Genomic DNA, 20,365 nt, shown 5'->3' with positions numbered 1-20,365 from the left:
TCATCACACCTCTCCTCCCTACCCCTCTTGGACTCCTGGAGCCTAGCGGCTGTCACAGTCCTCCCTCAGACAGTCCCAACCCTCTCCTGGCTCCTTGGAAGCTGGGGCGGGGAAGGCTGCGGATTTGCCGAGACAGCTGGGGTGACCCTCGCTCCACGGCAGTGGCCTGGTGCAATTGCGACTTCTGGCCACTAGGTGTCATCCTGTCCTCACTGTGGTGCGGGCTCCAATCCGCCTCACAATGAGTAAGGCCGTTCTGCGGAGCGAGAGAAGCAGACCCGGAGGGAAAGCAGCAGCCTTAAGCTGGTGCGGGAAGTGAAGAGGTGTACTTTAGGGAGCTGGAAGTGAAGGACGCGAGCAGAAAGTGGGGACTAGAGGACCTGTTTCAAAAGGAAAAAACTAGAAACCCAAGCTCGGACACCCAGGGACCAAAGCCTTTTGGGTGTTTGCTGTCTCCCCTGCTGGTTCCAGGGTTACACATTAACCCCCATGGGGCTCCAGGGTCACTCAAGGCCCAGTCAGTTACTAAGTGACAGCACGATCTGATGTCTTGGGTGAGCTGTTTACCCCCTTTTGTGCTCCCAAGTTCCCAGCTCGCTCACTAGAAAGCCTATCTACCAGCGGACTCCGGCCTGAGCCAGTGACCGCAGGTTCCCTCCAGTCTTTCCACGTAGGCTAGTTTGGGGCGGGGCGGGAACAAAAGATAAACATCCCTTCCCACGCCTTCCTCACCCATTCAGAAATAGGGACGTTAACCCTTAGCTAACGACCACCTCCTGAATACTAGGGTTTTATATCTCCCTTAGAGCAGCGGTGGCATGAATAAGGATTAAACTGACCCCAGTCGAAACCCTAGCAGTGATACTAGCCAGCCTACCATTTCTGGACAGAAGCGTAGAACCCTCTCGGGTTTTCCCCCACCCTGACACTTTCGGGTAGAGGTTTACTTCCATTCCCATCTCACCCCCAAGAGGTTCGAGACGAGCACCGAGGACTGGGTCCCCTTGCGGCAGCGTTTTGTTCGGGATTCTGAAAAGCCGAGAGCGCGGTGCTGAGTACTTGTGACAACCAGGTGACCACGTCACGTACTCTCAGGTGAATCAGTTTGTCCCTCTGGGGTTTTCCCGGCTTCTCCCTTGGCAAACACCAAACAACCCCCGCTTCCCGCCCCATACAGCACGCTCTCGGTCTATCCTTTACGTGCCAGAAGGGAATCGTGGCTGATTCCGAAGTAGTGCCACGCCTAGGCAGCCGGGACTGGGCCCTCGCCTCCCATTCCCATTCGGCCTTTGGGGCACAATCTTGTTCGCTCGGGGCAACTTAAGTGAGCCACGCGTCGCTCCAGTCTAACGACCTATGCCAAGTTACGCGTGTGCAAAGTGGTTGTACTGTGCTAAGCACTGAGAGACTCGCCAAGAAACCCGCAATGTCTATTCTCGTACCCCTCGTTGGGGGCAGGGCCGTTGGGGAAAGACCTCTGTAAAGGAAAAGGCGCGGGGTTAACACACGCACCCGTTCCCGCGGCTCCGCCCTGCGAAAGTCCTACTGATAAGAGGCGGAGCTCCCGGATGGGCGGGTCCGCGCACGCGCCGCACGGGAATTCCAGCCGCGTATCTGAGACATGAGATGGAGAAGTACGAGCGGATTCGTGTGGTGGGAAGAGGTGCCTTCGGGTGAGCCAGGGCTTTGGGGAGGAAATACTAGGGGACAAAGAAAACAAACCCCAATCTGATCAAGAAATCCTGGTCCTGTTGGCCCCGCCCCAAAGCGAGAGCGCCCCTCCGGGATGCCCCGCCCAGACAGCCAGTCCTTAGGTCTAGGCGGGGGCCCCGCCCCTGTAGAAATCACACCAACCAGACCAGCCTGTGCTCTCGGAAAATAGTTCTTCCCACTGGTTGCTTGTTCTTTGCTGCAACTGATGAGCGTTAGCTGCACAGATCAGACTGCCCAGAGTATATATACAGTTATGACCAAAACAGACGTGGTACTTCCCCTTTACCTACTCAGCCCATAGGAAATTGATACAAATAAACAAGATATTGTATAAACAGTTAATGAAGTTTGAACAGTTATGGACGGTTATTAAGAGGCCGTGCACCAGATGGGATGGCATATGCCTGTAATTCCAGTACTTGGTAGCAGATATAAGAGCATTGTTGTGAATTCGAGGCCAACTTGGTCTACATAGAGATTGTCTCCAAAAGAGAAAAATAAAAACAGCAAGCTAGTTTTTATGGTACATGCTGGGCAGGCCTGAACTACATAACTAGCTGAAGGCCAGCCTGGGCAACTCAGTGCTATCCATCTCAAATTTTATAGAAAGAAAAGAGGGGAACTGAGGAGGTGTATCAGCGGTAGAGCTCCCGCCTAGCATGCTTGGGTTTAATTTCTATGTACCAAAAGGCAATTTAAGGAGTCACCAGGAAAGGAAGAATTTTCTAAGAGGTGAGATGTAAAGTCAAGACTTGAAGAAATTAGGACAGGCAGAGTTCTAGCAGATGAAGCAGCATTTGCAAAGCTCCTCAACAGGAAAATACACTTAGCATTCAAAAAACTGAGAAAAAGACTGGTTTAGTTGGAATGTAGTGGGCGAGGCAAAGAATGTGATTGTCATGGAGGGCGGGGCCAGATTATGATCTTGTAAATTGAAGTAAGAGGTGAAGTTGATTTGAAGTATAAAGGTGAGAGGGATTTTTTGTTCTTGTTCGTGCTAGGGATTGAACTCACAGTATCCTAGAGCTTCCCCTCAAACCAGGGAAGAGTTTTAAAACTGGACTGGGGTGTGGTGACCCATACCTGTAATCCCAGCACCATTGGTGGAGGCACGAGCCTGAGGATAGGATTTTTTTTCTTTTTTTTTTTTTGAGACAGGGTGTCTCTGTATTGCTTTGGAGGCTGTCCTGGAACTCACTCTGTAGACCAGGCTGGCCTCTAACTCACAGAGATCCGCCTGCGTCTGCCTCCCGAGTGCTGGGATTAAAGGTGTGGGCCACCAACGCCCAGCAGGGATAGGAATTTCAAGGTCTTCAACTAAATGTGTGTGTTTCATAGCAAGTTCAAGGTCAGCCTGGGCTATATGAGATTGTGTCTCTGGAAAAAAAACAAAGCAACGGAGTGACCTAATACAATCCATGTAGATTTTACAAGGACATTCTCAGGTTGGGGCTGTAGCCCAGTGTTATATGGTGCTGGATTTGATCCCCAGTACTAGGAAACTAAACCAAGTGTCACTATGACTCCTGTAGTTTAGATCTAAAAGTGATGGGAGTGAAGGGGACAGTTTTACAAGGGCAGGGGACACTTTTTGTTCTGTTTTGTTTTTTTGAGATAGGGTTTCTCTGTGTAGCCCTGGCTGTATTGGAACTCATTGTGTAGACCAGGTTGGACTTGAACTTGGAGATCTGTCTGCCTCTGCCTCCTGAAGTTCTGGGACTAAAGGTATTTGAGCCATCACTACCCAGCTTGTTGTCCTGTTGTTTGTTTTTGGTTTTTTTGAGACAGGGTTTCTCTATGGCTTTGGAGGCTGTCCTGGAACTCTCTCCGTAGACCAGGCTGGCCTCGAACTCACAGAGATCCGCCTGCCTCTGCCTCCCAAATGCTGGGATTAAAGGCATGGGCCACCAATGCCCAGCGTTTTTTTTGTTTGTTTGTTTGTTTGTTTTGTTTTTTTTGGTTTTTTTGAGACAGGGTTTCTCTGTGGCTTTGGAGACTGTCCTGGAACTAGCTCTTGTAGACCAGGCTGGTCTGGAACTCACAGAGATCCGCCTGCCTCTGCCTCCCGAGTGCTGGGATTAAAGGTGTGCACCACCACCGCCCGGCGTTTTTTTGTTTTTTTTTGTTTTTTCGAGACAGGGTTTCTCTATGGCTTTGGAGGCTGTCCTGGAACTCGCTCTGTAGACCAGGCTGGCCTCGAACTCACAGAGATCCACCTGCCTCTGCTTCCCGAGTGCTGGGATTAAAGGCGTGCGCCACCAACGCCTGGCGTTTTTTTGTTTTTTTGAGACAAGGTTTTTCTGTATTATTTTGGAGACTGTCCTGGAACTCACTCTGTAGACCAGGCTAGCCTTGAACTCACAGAGATCCGCCTGCCTCTGCCTCCCCAGTGATGGGATTAAAGGTGTACACCACAATGCTGAGTGGTGTGTCCTTTCATTCATGTGTAGAGATCAGAAGGCAACTTGTGGTGATTGATTCATACCAAATGGGTGGGTTTGGGATAATGAGGCTTGGTCAGTAAGCACCTTTTTACCTGAGTCAGCTCACTGGCCTTGTTTGGAGACAGGTTCTCATGAACCTCAGGCTATGTGGCTAAAGATGGTCTTGAAATCCTGAATCCATTTCCTCTTGTCTGTCTGTCTGTCTCCTAGAGTGCTAGGATTACATACATGCACCACCACCACCACTATTTATTTATTTTAAGAGTTTTTGTTTTTGTTTGTCTTTGAGATGGAGTTTCTTTATGTAGCCATATGGCTTTGGCCTTTGGCTCTCCTAGAACTAGCTCCGTAGGCTAAGTTGGCCTCAAATTCAGAGATCCGCCTGTCTCCGTCTCCAGAATGCTGGGGTTAAAGACGTACACCACCAACTCCCAGCCTGAGATATCATGTGTATAAGTATTTTGTATGCATATATGCATATTCACCATCCTCATGGAGTACCTGCAAAGGCCAGAAGATGGAGTTGGATCACCTGGACTGGAATTTCAGACAGTTGTGAGCGGCCATGTAGGTCTTGGGATCCAAACCTGGGCCCTCTGGAAAACCATCCCTCCAGCCCAAGGTTTATTTTTAATATTTAAATTTTCTGTGTGAGTGAATGCCACCTGTGGAGCCCAGAAGAGGCCATCAGATCCTCTGAAGCTGGAGTCACAGGTGGTTTTGAGCCTACTGATCTGGGTGCTGAACCATCTCTCTAGACCTTTCTTGTTCTTGAGCTGGGGTCTTGTCAGACTGGCCGTGGCCCCCAGGTTCCTCTGCAGCCTCTGCCACGCAGAGCTCAAACGTCAAAAGAGCATGTGGTGTACAGGCTGCCCTAAGCTTCGCTGGCTCCTGCTCTGTGCCCCTAGGATTGTGCACCTGTGTCTCCGCAAGGCTGACCAGAAGCTGGTGATCATCAAGCAGATCCCCGTGGAGCAGATGACCAAGGAGGAGCGGCAAGCGGCACAGAACGAGTGCCAGGTGCTCAAGCTGCTCAGCCACCCCAACGTCATCGAGTATTACGAGAACTTCCTAGAGGACAAGGCCCTCATGATCGCCATGGAGTATGCACCAGGTAGGCCAGATGCCTTGCCTCAGCTAGAGAACCTTTCCCTCCCAGGAGAGCTGGACACCATCAGGTGGTGCCCCTCTGGGGCAGAGTTGGCTGAAGGGCAGAGGTATAGAGTTGTGGCCCCACTCGTGTGACCTCAGCGGGCTCCTTGCCCTCTCTGGTCCCAGCGTCCTGTTGTGTTAAAGCAGTGGGTTGTTCCCGGTGTGGAAAAGTCCAGCTCTTGGTTAGTTCTCTGGGCCACAGGTGGCACCCTGGCCGAGTTCATCCAGAAGCGCTGCAATTCCCTGCTGGAGGAGGAGACCATCCTCCACTTCTTCGTACAGATCCTGCTTGCCCTGCACCACGTGCACACGCACCTCATCCTGCATCGGGACCTCAAGACCCAGAACATCCTTCTCGACAAACACCGCATGATCGTCAAGATCGGTGACTTCGGCATCTCTAAGATCCTCAGCAGCAAGAGCAAGGCCTACACGGTGCCTGGATGTGCGGGGGGACACTGAGGGTTTCTGTAGCCGAGGCTCACTCTCATTCCTGCCTCTTCCTCTTCCCTTATGTGGGCCTGCAAGAGAAAGCCCTCTGGATGTGCGGGGGACACCAAGGGTCTCTGTAGCCGAGGCTCACTCTCATTCCTGCCTCTTCCTCTTCCCTTATGTGGGCCTGCAAGAGAAAGCCCTCTGCCTGCTTTGAGAAACTATCCTCTGTTCCTCTCTTCCCAGGGCTGTAATACAGACTTCCCTCCTGCAGGTGGTGGGTACTCCATGCTACATCTCCCCTGAGCTGTGTGAGGGCAAGCCCTACAACCAGAAGAGTGACATCTGGGCTCTAGGCTGTGTCTTATATGAGCTGGCCAGTCTCAAGAGAGCCTTTGAGGCTGCGGTGAGTACAGGCACCCCTCAGGGACTCAGAACTCCTTTGCCATGGCTCTGACCACTTCTGCGTTCCCTTCTCTTGTGGCTGACTGACTGAGTCATGTCAGTCCCTCACCTGCTGGTGGGTTACCCCAGGGCAGGGCTGTGCTTCTCCCTGGCTCAGCTCAGACTAGGGTAGGGCTTGAGTCCTGTTTTAGCCTGAGAATTCCTGAGGGAGTGGATGTCATCCTGACTCTTCCATCAGATTAGAGACATTCCCAAGAGCAAGCCTGGAGGTTCCTAAAGCACCTGGGATTTCTGAGGATGTAGCTAAACTTTCTTATCAGACTAGGAAGTTCTGAAGCGGGGTTAGACTCTCCTACCATTCTGCCTTCTCTGATGAGACTGGGTGCCTTGAGGGTAGACCTGTTTTTATTTCTTCAGTGGGGGAACTGCCCTCCCCACCTGAGAGGCTAACCCAGCACTCTGGCCATCTCTACATGTGGCGCCTTCACAGAACCTGCCAGCCCTGGTGCTGAAGATCATGAGTGGCACCTTTGCGCCCATCTCTGACCGGTACAGCCCCGAGCTGCGCCATCTTGTCCTGAGCCTGCTCAGCCTGGAGCCTGCACAGCGGCCACCCCTCAGTCACATCATGGCACAACCCCTCTGCATCCGGGCTCTCCTCAACCTTCACAGCGATGTGGGCAGCGTCCGTATGCGGAGGCCTGTGCAGGGAGATGGGCCCTGGGCCTCAGGGGAGGGCACCCAGGGGGAACACAGGAGGTCTAGAGCTAACCCTTCATTATGTAGTCACGTAGGACTGCCAGGGACAGGACTTGTCATGAGGCCCTTCTGTATTCTGCAGGGCAGAGAAGTCCCTGGCCCCAGGACCACCCATGGCCCCTGGCAGCACAGGGAGCAGGGTCACCAGTGCCCGATGCAGGGGTGAGTGAGTCGGGACCAGCCACTGGAGCTCTTGGGTCTCCCTACGGTTTCCACTAGTTTAACAGGCCCCAAACGGTACTTGCAGGTATTTCCCGGGGACCTGTGAGACCGGCCATCCCACCGCCACTGTCTTCGGTGTACGCGTGGGGTGGTGGACTTAGCGTCCCCCTGAGGCTCCCGATGCTCAACACTGAAGTGGTGCAGGTGTCCGCAGGGCGCACGCAGAAGGCTGGTGTTACACGCTCTGGGCGCCTCATCCTGTGGGAGGTCAGGTTGGCAGCAGGCTTGCTCCTGTGAGGGTGGGAGACGCGAAGTGGAACCGGGATCCTCAGGCGCCGCCCACTCCCCTGCAGGCCCCGCCCCTAGGCACTGGCGGAGGCACGCTCCTCCCAGGGGCAGTGGAGCTGCCTCAGCCCCAGTTCGTCTCACGTTTCCTGGAGGGCCAGTCGGGTGTGACCATCAAGCATGTGGCCTGCGGGGACCTGTTCACGGCTTGCCTGACTGGTGAGCTTGTCAGGGGAGTTCTCTGTGGAGACAGGAGAAAGCTAGACAGTGCAACTTGTCTCATCCGAAATCAGTCAATTAATGTGTCTCTCACCTTATGGGTTACTGCTTCTATCTAGTAGCTAGCGGTTGACATTTGCTGACTCCAACGCGTTTTCCTGGTACAGTAGGCCTCACAGTGAGCGTGTGGTAGTATCCCCATTTGACAGATCCCAGATTACAAATTGGAAGGAGACCACTTATGCCTTTCCCCCCATCCTGCCCTTCCAGCCCCTTTTCAGTATCTTCCCTCCTCCCTTTCAATTTCCCCTTTCACTGGAGACTGAACTGAGGACATTGTATACGGTGAGCAAGCATTCTACTATTGAGTTGCAATCCCAGGTTGGTTTTTCTTTTTTTTTTTGAGATAAGGTATGGTCATGTAGTATTGGCTGTCCTGGAGCCGTGTGTGTGTGTGTGTGTGTGTGTGTGTGTGTGTGTGTGTGTGTGTGTGTGTGTGTGTGTGTTTGAGTGTGTGTGTGTGTGTGTGCATTTTTTGAGGCAGGGTTTCTCTGTGGCTTTGGAAGCTGTCCTGGAACTAGCTCTTGTAGACCAGGCTGATCTCGAACTCACAGAAATCCACCTGCCTCTGCCTCCCGAGTGCTGTGATTAAAGGTGTGTGCCACCATTCTAGGCTGTTTTTGCTTACTTTTACTTTTTTATTTTAAGGCAGTGTTTCACTAAGTTTGACCAGCCAGACTTGCAATTCTCCCTCAACCCAAATAACAGACTGGTGACATCACACCAGGCATTAGCTCCTGGTTGTTTTGTGTGTGTGTGTGTGTGTGTGTGTGTGTGTGTGTGTTTTGTTTTTTTGTTTTGAGACAGGGTGTTTCTATGTAGCCTTGACTGTCATGGAACTCACTCTGTAGACCAGGCTGGCCTCGAACTCATAGAGATCCGCCTGCCTGGACCTCCCAAGTGCTGGGATTAAAGGCATGCACCACTATGCCCTCCTTAGCTCCCATTATTATCTCCCTCTTCAACCATAAGTGAACCAAACTCCCCTAAATACAGATGTACTCCTCTATGTTTCCCCCAGACCGAGGCATCATCATGACCTTTGGCAGTGGCAGCAATGGGTGTCTAGGCCATGGCAACCTCACTGACATCAGCCAGGTGGGTGATACATGTACCCTGAAGAGAAGTGAGAGGATGGCAGGGAACCCTCTTCTGAGAGCTGATAGCAGATTGGGGGCAGGGGAGTTCCCAGGAGCCTCATGTCCCACTGGCTCCCGGGCTGCACCTGTTGTGGGCCAGATCAGGGGAAGTACAGACAGCTTCCCTAAAAGCTTCCCACCTGTTGCTCTGTCTGTATGCTGTGAATGTATGCGGTTGGTGTTAAAGAGACAGTTAGCCTTCTGAGAATTTGCAGCTTCTAACTTCCTGCTTGCAGGGGAGGGACAAATCCGATACGCCTCAATCACCTTATTTTCTCTTTCCAGCCCACCATCGTGGAAGCCCTGCTGGGCTATGAGATGGTACAGGTGGCTTGTGGTGCCTCTCATGTCCTGGCCCTGTCCACAGATGGAGAACTGTTTGCCTGGGGCCGCGGAGATGGTGGTAAGCAAGCTCTAGCCTTTAGGGTTCCTCTCACAGCCTCCTCCATCATGGTTTGTTCCTCATCTTCCCCATCTTCCTCTCCATGGCCCAGTCTTTCCTTCCTGGGTTTCTGTTATTGTTGTGGTTTTTAAAAAAATACTTTATTTATTATGTATACAATCTTCTACCTGCATGGCAGCAGAGGGCACCAGATCTCATTCAAGGCAGTTGTGAGCCACCATGTGGTTGCTAGGAATTGAACTCAGGACCTCTGGAAGAACAGTCAGTGCTCTTAACCACTGAGCCATCTCTCTAGCTCCCTTTTTTTGTTTTTTGGTTTTCTTTTTGGTTTTTCAAGACGGTTTCTCTGTGGCTTTGGAGTCTGTCCTGGAACTAGCTCTTGTAGACCAGGCTGGCCTTGAATTCACAGAGATCTGCCTGCATCTGCCTCCTGAGTGCTGGGATTAAAGGCATGTACCACCAATGCCTGGCTTGCCTCAGCCTTTTGAGTGTCAGGAGTTCTAAAATTTTGTTTTCAAATGATTTATTCTGTATGTGCACTGGTGTTTTGCCTGCATGTTTTTGTCTGTGTGAGGATGTTGGATTGCCTGAAACTGGAGTTGCAGACAGTTGTGAGCTGCCATGTGGGTGCTGGGATTTGAACTTGGGTCATCTATAAGAGCAGCCAGCTGAGCCATCATCTCTCTGGCCTGTTTTTTGAGACAGAACCTTGCTATGTAGCTTCAGCTAGCCTGGAATTCACTATAGCCCAGGCTTGCCTCATATTCATGGTAGCCCTTCAGGGTCAGCATCCTGAGTGCTATGGTTGGTTAGAGGTGTGCTCCATCACCCCCAACTGCTGCTGGAATTAGAAGCAAGGCTTTAAAGGATGTCAGCCAGCAGCAGGGCCTAAGAGAAGCATTTGAGGCTGAGAACAGTCTTCATTCCTCCTCTTTTCCTGGCATTACCATCTTTTAAAGTTCAAACTTAACCCCTTCTTGTTTTTGTTTTTCTTGTAGGGAGGCTGGGATTAGGCACCAGGGAGTCCCATAGCTGCCCCCAGCAGGTGCCTGTGCCCCTAGGACAGGAAGCTCAAAGAGTTGTTTGTGGTATTGACTCTTCCATGATCCTCACCTTGCCTGGCAGGGCTCTGGCCTGTGGAAGTAACAGGTAAGTAGAGGCATTTAAGGAATAGGCTGCCTTTCTACCCTCCTTAGCTACAAAGTATTTCAATCCTTATTGGGTCCCTCTTTCCAAGGATCAGAACTAAAGAGGGACGAAACTACTATTTGGATCAACTCAGGGTAGGATCCGTATCCTGGTGGGACGGATCCTAGCAATCCTAGCAGAGACTAGTGGGAGACAGGCAGCCTATACAAACTTCTGGCTTCTGGCTTCATTCTTAGGTTCAACAAGCTAGGCTTGGATCACCTATCCCTGGATGAGGAGCCTGATCCCCACCAGCAAGTGGAGGAGGCCCTGAGCTTCACACCACTGGGCTCTGCACCTCTGGACCGGGAGCCCCTGCTGTGTGTGGACCTGGGCACTGCTCATTCTGCTGCTGTGACTGGTGAGTAGGACCCAGGCCTGGGAGGCCTAAGGGGGATTCACCCGGCCTCCTCCAGACTTCTGTTCAAGTACCATTTCCTTCATTTTCTTCCCATCCCCACAGCCTCTGGTGACTGCTATACTTTTGGAAGCAATCAGCACGGGCAATTGGGCACCAGTTCTCGCCGGGCCAGCAGGGCGCCCTGTCGGGTCCAAGGCCTAGAGGGCATCAAGATGGTGATGGTGGCCTGTGGGGATGCCTTCACTGTAGCCATTGGGGCAGGTGAGAGTGGGCGTGGCAAGCATGTGGTGGGTGATTCTTAGGACTTCCCTTTGGAGTCAGTTTTATGTCCAGTGTTTGGCTGCTAGCTTAGGCTGTGCCCCTTGTCTTCTGAATTCTTGGCAGAAGGGGAAGTGTATTCTTGGGGCAAAGGAGCCCGAGGTCGACTGGGAAGGAGGGATGAGGACGCTGGACTCCCTAGGCCAGTGCAGCTGGATGAGACTCTTCCTTACATGGTGACTTCAGTGTCCTGCTGCCATGGGAACACTCTCCTGGCTGTTCGATGTGAGTTTTTTTCCTGTCTCACCCACAGACCAGGGTTAACCCAGCTCCCCTCTACTCCTTACTCCATCCTCAGGAGTCACAACTCAAATTACCCAGCAGCCTTCTGCCCCCAGAAACGTGAAAGCAGAACCAGTGGGGGACAGGAAGGGGATGTGTAAAACACCAAGCATCCAGCCTGGGTGAGCAAGAGCTGCCCTGCTGCTCTCCAGGCCTCACTGGAATCATTTCTTCCAGTACTTCCTGGATCCAGTTGAAATTAAGCCTCCATTTCTAGCCTGGTGGGACGGTTTTAGCTCCAGGGCTCAATGAGATCAAAGGGGGGTGACGCCTGCTGTAAGCATCACCTCCAGACGGGCTGCAGGGCTTCTTTTTTATATTCTCCAGCGGTCACTGACGAACCAGTCCCCCCCTGAGGCAACAGGACTAACCAGGAGTCAGACCACCTCTGAGTGCTTTGAAAAATGCAGGTGCCTAAGGAACCACTATTTCCAGCGTCCTGGATTGTGTACACCACCAGTGAGGTGGGAAGGCCACCGAAGGCCACTGTGTTCCTCCAAGCCCCGGCCCCAAACTCCTTATCTTACTCAGTGTCTTCAGGCTCCAGTCTGGCAGGAATTAACAGCACATGCACATACACACACACACCCCAAGCCGGGTTAGAAAGAAGTCCCTGGCGTGTGGTGTCCTTGTGGAGACTGATGCCATGCTTTGGAGCAGGGCAAGCCAGGGCTTGTTTGGACTGGCCATTAGGCCTGCCTAATCTCTGCATAGCTTGAGGCTGATAGGTCGGAGGGAGTCCCCATTTCTGTCATTCCTGAGGCAGGGGTTTGATAAACCTCTGGAAGCCCCCCTCCCCAACCTCCCAGGGAGGGAGTGCTGGAGCTATTGTGTGGTTGCTGAGGGGGATCCTACAGAAGGTTGCCCCTTACCCCAGGCCATTTCCCAGACCTAGACTGAGGAAAAAGGTATCAGGCCAGACTCGACCAGTTTCTCAAAGGTTTGAAAATAGCGCCAATAAAATTATCAAATGCTTGCTTGGCATATGGTCTCTTCTGGGATGGAGGTGGCCTCCAGACACCCCAAGCCTGGGTTGGGCCCGACTGTGGTTGTAGGGCAGCGGCCGACCGGAGGAATGTGGGCGCAGTCAGAGGCCTGAGGCTGGGGCCAAGGTTCCGCTGGCCCAGAGCCCAGCCCAGTTTCCTTGCTCCAGCCGGGTTTCCTCGGATCCTGTTGCCAGGCTTCGGTGCCTGGCACCTGGAAGCTAATTCCACGGGTCCCTGGGCGGTCTGTGGGGCAGGAGACCTTAAGGTGGCCTCTAAAGAGTCAAGTCTTTGTGGTGCGACCAGACAGGCACCATCACAGCGTAAGGAGCCCCCACTTCTGGAAGAATCTTAGCCGTGCTCTCAGTTCCTACGGGAAAGAGAAGCCCCAGCTTCCGGGGGTGGGCGAGGCTGACTTAACTTTGGAAGCGTGGGCAGAGTCCCGAGAGCGACCGCAGTCAGAGGGGTTGTGGAGTGGGCGGGGTGCGAGGGCGGGCTCTAGGACCGTGGGGACGCGGCTCCGCCCCCTCTTCCGGCGGGCGGGGCTGCGGACCCGGGCCGCTCGCGGCCACCAGTCGGCGCCGCCCGCAGCCGGGGAACACGGCCGGAGCGAGGCGCGGGCTGTGGGGCCGCCGCGTGCCCGGCCCCGCTCGCCCGTGCCCGCCGCCAGCCCGCCATGCCCGGCTTCGACTACAAGTTCCTGGAGAAGCCCAAGCGGCGGCTGCTGTGCCCACTGTGCGGGAAGCCCATGCGCGAGCCTGTGCAGGTGTCTACTTGCGGCCACCGCTTCTGCGACACCTGCCTGCAGGAGTTCCTCAGGTGCGACCCGGGGGCGGTGGGCCTGGCCGGCGGTGCCGGGAGTGAGGGGTACTGCACGGGGAAGGGCCCGCGCCGGAGACACGTCGGGCCTTTGTCTCCGCGGCCGCCCGGTGACCTCAGGAGCGCCCACCATGATGTCAAGGGGCGGCAGTGACGTCAGGGCTCTGGGGAGGACCCCACGCACCAGGCGTGAGGTCGCTCGGGTCCTACCTGCCCAGCTCCAGGTGGGAAAGACTGTCTCCGCGTGCGGTGGCCCAGGGAAAGACGCCCTTCCCGACCCGTGGCCCGCCCTTCCCCCCCACCTGAGCCCGAGCGGCCGCAGCCTTGAACTTTGAATCCTTTAGGGAAGGGAAGGACAAAGCCTCTCCCGCGCGGCACTGCCAGCCTCTGGAGTTTTCACCAGTCCATCCTTACTCTGTGTGACGCTGAAAAAGCGGCCGCTATTGTTCTCCCATCTCACAGAGGTTGAAAGAAAGGCTGCAATTTGCCTAGGGTCACACGTTCGTGGTGGTCTTAGCTGGGAATCCAACGCGGGCTGAGTGCAGTCACCAGCCCTCCCCGCCTCTCCACCGGGAACCCTCTGTGGGGTCTTGAGTATGACGGATGGTCGGGTACACTGCGAAAGGGGAATTGTCCCCGGGCTGGTTAGGATCCACGTCCTGCCTTGCCGCCTCAGGCATCCGCCACATCTCTGGGCACCCTGTGCGGTCTCGAGTCTCCTGCACTGAGGGCCGCGGTGTGGGAGATTGGGGAGCCCCGACGCCTGTGGGGTCGTGCTCTAGAGCACACGGCAGGTCGGGTCAGCCGCGGTCCAAGGGGTCCTGGCAGGGAGAGCAGTGTGGGACTTATGCCTCAGTGCTCCGTTCCCCTCCGAAGATCCTGGCTGGCGGAAATCTCAGCAGGCCCTTTGTTTTTTGTTCCTAGCGGCCGCGGGCTCCTGCTCTCACATATGCTCCTGCTCAAGCTGCTGTGCTGCCCCCCTCCTCCCTTCGCCTCCCTCCTCCCTCTGGCCCTCCTCCCTGCAATGTACACACTTAACTCCTCTACAGACACACGGGCCCATTGTCTCCTCAGCTCCCTTCCCGGCCCTCTGGTTTCCAGATGAGGCCAGCTGAGCCAGCCCCCTCCTCCAGCTGACCCACCCTTACTGCCCCGGGGAAGGAGCCAGGAGGGGCTGTCAGGCTCAGTTCCCTCCTCCTTTCCTCCTTCTCAGTCCCCTCGAGGCTCCTCTGCCCCTCCTCCTCCCGGAAATCCCCTCTTCCTCTCCCACCGCTCCCTCCCCCCATCCTGTCTTCTCCCCTGGGCTTGGGCCTCCACTGCTCAGCCAGGAGCAGCCTCTGCCTTTTCCCCTCCCCCATCGATCGAGTGTTCCGTGGCCTCTAGCGGTGGTTGAACATGCTCTTGCCCCCCCCCAGTTAGGTTGTTCATAGCCTTGGCCAAACCTTTGTCCTGGCTGGGCCCCAAGCTGCAGGGTAAGCCTCTGTCTGAAGCCTAGGGACTTGCTTTAGTCCCCTTGTTGTCTCCAAAACCACTGGGTCAGCACATTCCTGAAGCAGCCAAGTGGACCCCTCCCCCTTGGTCCACTCCTGCGGAGGCTATTACTCAGGTTGAGCCAGAAAGGCTGCTTGCCCTGTGGATGCAGGCACACCTGTTTGGTGCCTGGGTATGTATTATTCTTTGCATCCAGGCTATGGCCAGCAGTAGCAGGGCCAAGGGGAGGTGCTAGAGTGGACTGGGCACCTGGGGTGTGGACTGCCCAGACTCTGGAAAGTGCTTTCACGGCAGGGTTGCCAGGAATGCCATGCCTAGGGGCCTCTGTCCTGCCAGGTGAGCCCTTGTCTTGCCTGGACCATGACAGTCTTGTGTGACAGGTCTTGTTGTGGTCAGCTAGGGCATACTGGCAGGAAGAAGCATGCTGCTAGGCTTATGGGTGTCAGTTTCGGGTGCAGACAGGACAGCAGGCAGGGGTTGGGGTCGCCAAGTTTCAGAAGCCTTGTCTGTTATTAGAGCCTGTCTGAGATGTGGAGCTGCCGCAGACAGACATCCCCAGCTGCTGCTTCACTAGGGAGCCTGGGTTTTTGTTTGTTTCGTCTCTGAGTAGGGGCATTCTAACTTCTCAGAGGCACATGGTGAAGGCCAGGTGGGCGTGGGTAAACACAAGGCCACAGGCCTTACTTACACATCCTCAGAAGAGGACGGGATAGCATAAAGTGGCCTCAAGATGACCTTTGCCCTGGCATAGTCATGGAGGCTGGGTAACCCTGGCATTTCATCCAAGACCATCCTTGTACACCCTCCCATCAGCTTTCAGAATAGCCAATAAAAACCATTTTGAGAAAAGGGGGTGGCAGGCTGCGTGCTTCTTTCAAGTCCAGCTGCTGTCCCGGGGGGAGGGGACGCCAGCTGCCACCTGTTGGGTAAGTGCTGCCCAAGGCAGCTGTGTCTGTCTATGATGAACTTAGAATACCTTTTGTGGGAAGTCTAGCACCCTTGAAGAGTGGGTTCCTTCTGACCTCTGTCTCAGCTATGGCTGGCTAGGAAGGGGCCTGGCAAGGGAGGGTAGCTATCCTGGTTGAGAGAGTGAGGCTTGAGAAGCCTTGACCCTGCCTTCTCCCCTTTCAGTGAAGGAGTCTTCAAATGCCCTGAGGACCAGCTTCCTCTCGACTATGCCAAGGTGAGTCCACACTGCTAGGTTGGAAGCCTGGGTACATAGTTATATAGACTGTTGCCCTTGGTAGAGGCTAGAGTTGTTGGCAGCCTGAGCAGGCACAGGGCCAGTGTCAACCTCAGACCTCAGGATCTTGTGCCCCCACAAAGGTAGCCTGTTCTCTCCCACCAGGCCAGTTTGCAAACTAAGGCTTGTTTGCCCTGAGGGACAGGCACAATGCCCAGCCTGTAGGGGTGCACAGAGCTGCTCTGTGCCCATAAAAAATGCTCCCTCTTCTTACTGTGGCGAGTTAGACCCGTGGCTGGGGGCCAGGACCCCTCCACTAAGAGGAAGGAAGTGCAGGGAGGGGGGTAGCCTGTGACTGAGCAGGATGTGATGGGGTGCCCTCCTGAAGGGAGCATGTTCCTGTGCAGGCATGTTGGGGACCCTAGCTTCCAAGTCAGAGTAGATACAACCTCTTGTGTCCTTCATCCTAGAGCACAAAGACAAATAGTCTGAGAGGTCAGTGCTCAAGAGGTTAATTACTGACTTACAGACACAGCCAGCTCAGCTGAGAGTTAGGGTGAATGTGGCCACAGAAGGTTCTGATCCTCTCTGATCCCCCATTCTTTGCCCACAGATCTACCCAGACCCGGAGCTAGAGGTCCAGGTGTTAGGCTTGCCTATTCGCTGCATCCACAGCGAGGAGGGCTGCCGCTGGAGCGGGCCACTTCGCCATCTCCAGGTGAGGCTCGGGTGGAGAGCTGGGACTGGCCCTGACTCGCAGATGCTGACTGAGTCTCTCCCACTAGGGTCACTTGAACACTTGCAGCTTCAATGTAGTGCCCTGCCCCAATCGCTGTGCCGCCAAGCTGAGCCGTCGTGATCTGCCTGCTCACTTGCAGCACGACTGCCCTAAGCGCCGCCTCAAGTGTGAATTCTGTGGCTGTGACTTTAGTGGGGAGGCCTACGAGGTAGGTGGGTTCAGGTTGAAGGTGAAGGGAGGTTGAGGTGCCTGTGAGCCCGGCATCCCTTAACTCAGCCCCTGTGCTATTTTTAGAGTCACGAGGGCATGTGCCCCCAAGAGAGTGTGTACTGTGAGAACAAGTGTGGTGCCCGCATGATGAGGCGACTGTTGGCTCAGCATGCCACTTCTGAGTGCCCCAAGCGCACCCAGCCTTGTGCCTACTGTACCAAGGAGTTTGTTTTTGACACCATCCAGGTGAGGCCCTTACTGACCTGTATGCTGTGAGGTTGGGTAACAAGGAGTCAGGTTATTGACCACTGCTCTGTCTCTGGTCTTAGAGCCATCAGTACCAGTGCCCACGGCTGCCTGTTCCCTGCCCCAACCAATGTGGCGTGGGCACTGTGGCTCGGGAGGACCTGCCCGGCCATCTGAAGGACAGCTGCAGCACTGCCTTGGTGCTCTGCCCTTTCAAAGAGTCTGGCTGCAAGCACAGGGTGAGATGCCCCTTTCTCCGGCCCCCTTTCGCCCTTGAAGTCCTAGACACAGGATGGTTTGCTGGCACAGCTGAGGCCTTGATGGGTCCCGCTAGCCAACTCCTGCTTCTTCCCAGCACCCTCTGTCATCGTGCTGTGGAATTGGGTGCCTACTACCCCTACCTGCTTCTTCTCTCCCCTGGACCTTCCTCTTTTGGTAACTTTTTCCTTCCCCCATGGCCTTGGGTTTTGCCAACAGTGCCCTAAGCTGGCAATGGCACGTCACGTGGAGGAGAGTGTAAAGCCACATCTGGCTATGATGTGCGCCCTGGTGAGCCGGCAGCGGCAAGAGCTGCAGGAGCTGCGGAGAGAGCTGGAGGAGCTGTCCATAGGCAGTGATGGAGTGCTCATCTGGAAGATCAGCAGCTATGGGCGGCGTCTCCAGGAGGCCAAGGCCAAGCCTAACCTGGAGTGCTTCAGTCCAGCCTTCTATACACATAAGTACGGCTACAAGCTGCAGGTGTCTGCATTCCTCAATGGTAACGGCAGTGGTGAGGGCACACATCTCTCCATCTACATCCGTGTGTTACCAGGCGCCTTTGACAATCTGCTTGAGTGGCCCTTTGCCCGTCGGGTCACCTTCTCCCTATTGGATCAGAGTGACCCAGGTCTGGCCAAGCCACAGCACGTCACGGAAACCTTCCACCCTGATCCAAACTGGAAGAACTTCCAAAAGCCAGGCACTTGGCGAGGCTCCCTGGATGAAAGTTCTCTGGGTTTTGGCTACCCCAAATTCATCTCCCACCAGGACATCCGGAAGCGAAATTATGTGCGGGATGATGCAGTCTTCATCCGTGCCTCTGTCGAACTGCCCCGGAAGATCCTCAGCTGAGAGTAGACCCTTCTGGGCTTAAGCGGGAAGGGAGGTGGGACAGGAACTGGAGAGGGGGCCGGACCCCCTCTCATCTTTTGCCTCGGTCGTTAGCGCACCACCCTCTCCCTACCACCGCCACACCTACCCCTCAGGTGCCTCCAATTGGTGCTTCAGCCCTGGCCCCTGGGGGGAGCAGGTCTCTGGGTTATCAAGGGCTGGAAACAAGTGATCCCAGGGCCTGTCTCCCCTCCTGGGCATGGCAGACATGCCTTGGTGCCAGCCACATTCTACCTGGACTGAGGTACCTGCTCAGGTGCTATGTCCCAAGAGCCATAGTGGGGGTGGGGGGTACTGGAAAAGGGAGGGTTAGTTATAAGATTCTGCCTTGAGATTAATGTCTCCTTCCGTTTACCCAGTGTCACCCTCTCTGGTTATTTATTTCTTTAGTGCTAGGAGGGAACAGCAGGGCAACTCTTGATTTTTAATAAATCCGGAATTGTATTTATTAATTTGATTCCAGCCTGTCTCCTCCCAGTTGGTTAGGGCTTGGGAGGCTGGGCCCAACAGAAGAAAAGGGGATGAGCTGCTGCTCTGCTTGTAGCTGGACACCTGGTGGACAGTATGGGAACTGCAACAAGCTTTGTTTGGGCCTGCCACCACAGCTGCCCTCTGGCGGTTTGATGGATAGGTGCAGTGACTGCTTCTCATAAGGCTGGCATCTCTAGACCCTACCTCACTCAAGACTAGCTCTCTGCTTGGGCTGGGTTTTTCCCCAATAATTACCATGTATATATACATATGCAGGCTAAAGGTCCATGCCCATTGTCTTCCTCAGTAACTCTCCACCTTTTTGAGTCAGGATCAAAAATTTTAGAGCTTACCAATTCTGTAAGGCTAGTTGGCCAGTGAGCTCCAAAGACCTTGCCCTGAGCAGTGGGGTGTAGGTGTGCAATGTTGTGTCCAGTGTTTTACATGGATACTGGAAATCCAAACTCAAGTCCTTGTGTTTGTATAAGTACTTCACTAAGGAGGCCATCTTTTTATTTAAGACCAAATTTCTTGCCAGGTGTTGGTGGCACACACCTTTAATCCCAGCATTCGGGAGGCAGAGGCAGGTGGATCTCTTGAGTTCAAGGCCAGCCTGGTCTACAGAGCGAGGTCTAGGACAGCATCCAAAACAATACAGAGAAACCCTGTCTTGAAAAACCAAAAAAACGACCAGGTTTCTCTGTGTAGTCCTGGCTGTCCTTGAACTTGCTCTGTAGATCAGGCTGGCCTTGATCTCCAAGACCTCTGCCTTCCCAGTGCTGGGATTAAAGGCGCACACCACCACTGCTTGCATCCTGAGGCCTTTCTTGTGCTTTTTCCATTAGAATAAATGGACCTTTGTGAAGAGTTAATGAGGCAGCATGTGCCTGATGTATTAAGGGCTTAATGTTAGTCTGTACTCCAGGAGCAAAGGGGCCTTTAAGATGTACAAAGCACTTGGGCTTTCTCACCTGTAATCTTATTTCCATTCCTTCTTGTGCAGTTCACTGAGTGGTCGCCTCGACTATACATTTCACCGGTCCTTCAGCTAGTTTAGGGCAGGTCCCTGGTACATGCAACAAACTACTCAGCTACATGTTCAATCCGTGAATTTATGACTAGGATTCGTAGGCATATAGCTCCAATTTGGGCTTGCTTTTGGCAAGTTACTTGGCTCTGTGGGATTAACTACCCTTAAGGGGAAAATGAATTGCTCAGTTTTGGTCTTGGAATGTGGTTGATGACAGGAGCCAGTTAACATGAAGTACCTCACTCTTAATGGCCTAGCACTAAGACTGGTATAAAGGGTTGTTCTACAGAGGGAAGTGAAGCAAGAAGATAATGATGGTGGGTTAGCTCTCCACTAGCCTAGTGGTTTCACTCTATTTGCTCATCTGGGGGGTCATGGAACCTTAGTTGAGAAGGCCAAAATGGTCCCTCATTCAACCAGCTTCCTAGACATAACCTGGAAAGCAGAGCAAACCTTTGGCTTTAGCAGACATGGGTTAAGCCACCATTCCAGCACTGGATTAAAGCTGGCCTTTCTCTGATAAATGACTGCATGACTGAAGGCTGTAACATTTTGCAATTGACACACTACCTGGTGGGCCTGTCTCTCATTCCAACTGTGGTCAAAAAAGCCTGTGGAGTTCAGACTAGGATCTACACCAGAGCATGAAGTGGACTCCTAAGTACCGCTACCATGTTAGCTCTGACAGCAGACTAGATTCATTTGCCAGAGTACTTGCCTAG

At 53.9% G+C, this 20,365-nt stretch overlaps 2 protein-coding genes across 5 annotated transcripts; both read left to right on the top strand.

Annotated features, from left to right (window-relative positions):
* Positions 1-141: 141 nt before the first annotated feature.
* Positions 142-12,297, top strand: Nek8 (NIMA related kinase 8). Of its 4 annotated transcripts, XM_040749230.1 has the most exons (16): positions 142-306; positions 972-1,095; positions 5,066-5,271; positions 5,512-5,744; positions 6,016-6,147; positions 6,637-6,845; positions 6,988-7,067; positions 7,153-7,334; positions 7,421-7,571; positions 8,653-8,729; positions 9,056-9,173; positions 10,172-10,322; positions 10,559-10,722; positions 10,825-10,983; positions 11,107-11,265; positions 11,650-12,297. In XM_040749230.1, the coding sequence occupies exons 3-16, from the start codon at positions 5,136-5,138 to the stop codon at positions 11,676-11,678; spliced, it is 1,980 nt and encodes a 659-aa protein (XP_040605164.1). In that variant the 5' UTR covers positions 142-306; positions 972-1,095; positions 5,066-5,135; the 3' UTR covers positions 11,679-12,297. The 4 variants fall into 4 exon arrangements, with proteins under 4 accessions (XP_040605164.1, XP_040605163.1, XP_005077087.1 ...); XM_040749229.1 differs by having other exon boundaries at positions 142-1,095; XM_005077030.4 differs by lacking the exons at positions 142-306; positions 972-1,095 and adding an exon at positions 1,161-1,673.
* A 581-nt stretch (positions 12,298-12,878) lies between these two features.
* Traf4 (TNF receptor associated factor 4) lies at positions 12,879-18,594 on the top strand. The gene is made up of 7 exons (XM_005077031.4): positions 12,879-13,124; positions 15,747-15,798; positions 16,412-16,516; positions 16,584-16,745; positions 16,832-16,993; positions 17,077-17,232; positions 17,471-18,594. The coding sequence occupies exons 1-7, from the start codon at positions 12,982-12,984 to the stop codon at positions 18,101-18,103; spliced, it is 1,413 nt and encodes a 470-aa protein (XP_005077088.1). The 5' UTR covers positions 12,879-12,981; the 3' UTR covers positions 18,104-18,594.
* The last annotated feature ends 1,771 nt before the right edge of the window (positions 18,595-20,365 follow it).

Source organism: Mesocricetus auratus, unplaced genomic scaffold, assembly GCF_017639785.1.
Source record: "Mesocricetus auratus isolate SY011 unplaced genomic scaffold, BCM_Maur_2.0 Super-Scaffold_100007, whole genome shotgun sequence".
Classification (NCBI taxonomy): Eukaryota; Metazoa; Chordata; class Mammalia; order Rodentia; family Cricetidae; genus Mesocricetus; species Mesocricetus auratus.
The sequence above is the reverse complement of the archived record's forward strand: the minus strand, read 5'-3'. Positions and strand labels throughout refer to the sequence as shown.

What these genes read in the sequence shown, in the direction of transcription:
- Nek8 (XM_005077030.4), top strand. Translation starts at nt 1,627, where the DNA reads ATGGAGAAGTACGAGCGGATTCGTGTGGTGGGAAGAGGTGCCTTCGG. An exon ending in GTGGGAAGAGGTGCCTTCGG is followed by an intron (nt 1,674 to 5,065) that starts GTGAGCCAGGGC and finishes CTGTGCCCCTAG; the next exon opens with GATTGTGCACCTGTGTCTCC. An exon ending in GTTCACGGCTTGCCTGACTG is followed by an intron (nt 7,572 to 8,652) that starts GTGAGCTTGTCA and finishes TGTTTCCCCCAG; the next exon opens with ACCGAGGCATCATCATGACC.
- Traf4 (XM_005077031.4), top strand. Translation starts at nt 12,982, where the DNA reads ATGCCCGGCTTCGACTACAAGTTCCTGGAGAAGCCCAAGCGGCGGCTG. An exon ending in TTCCTCTCGACTATGCCAAG is followed by an intron (nt 15,799 to 16,411) that starts GTGAGTCCACAC and finishes CTTTGCCCACAG; the next exon opens with ATCTACCCAGACCCGGAGCT. An exon ending in TTAGTGGGGAGGCCTACGAG is followed by an intron (nt 16,746 to 16,831) that starts GTAGGTGGGTTC and finishes TGCTATTTTTAG; the next exon opens with AGTCACGAGGGCATGTGCCC.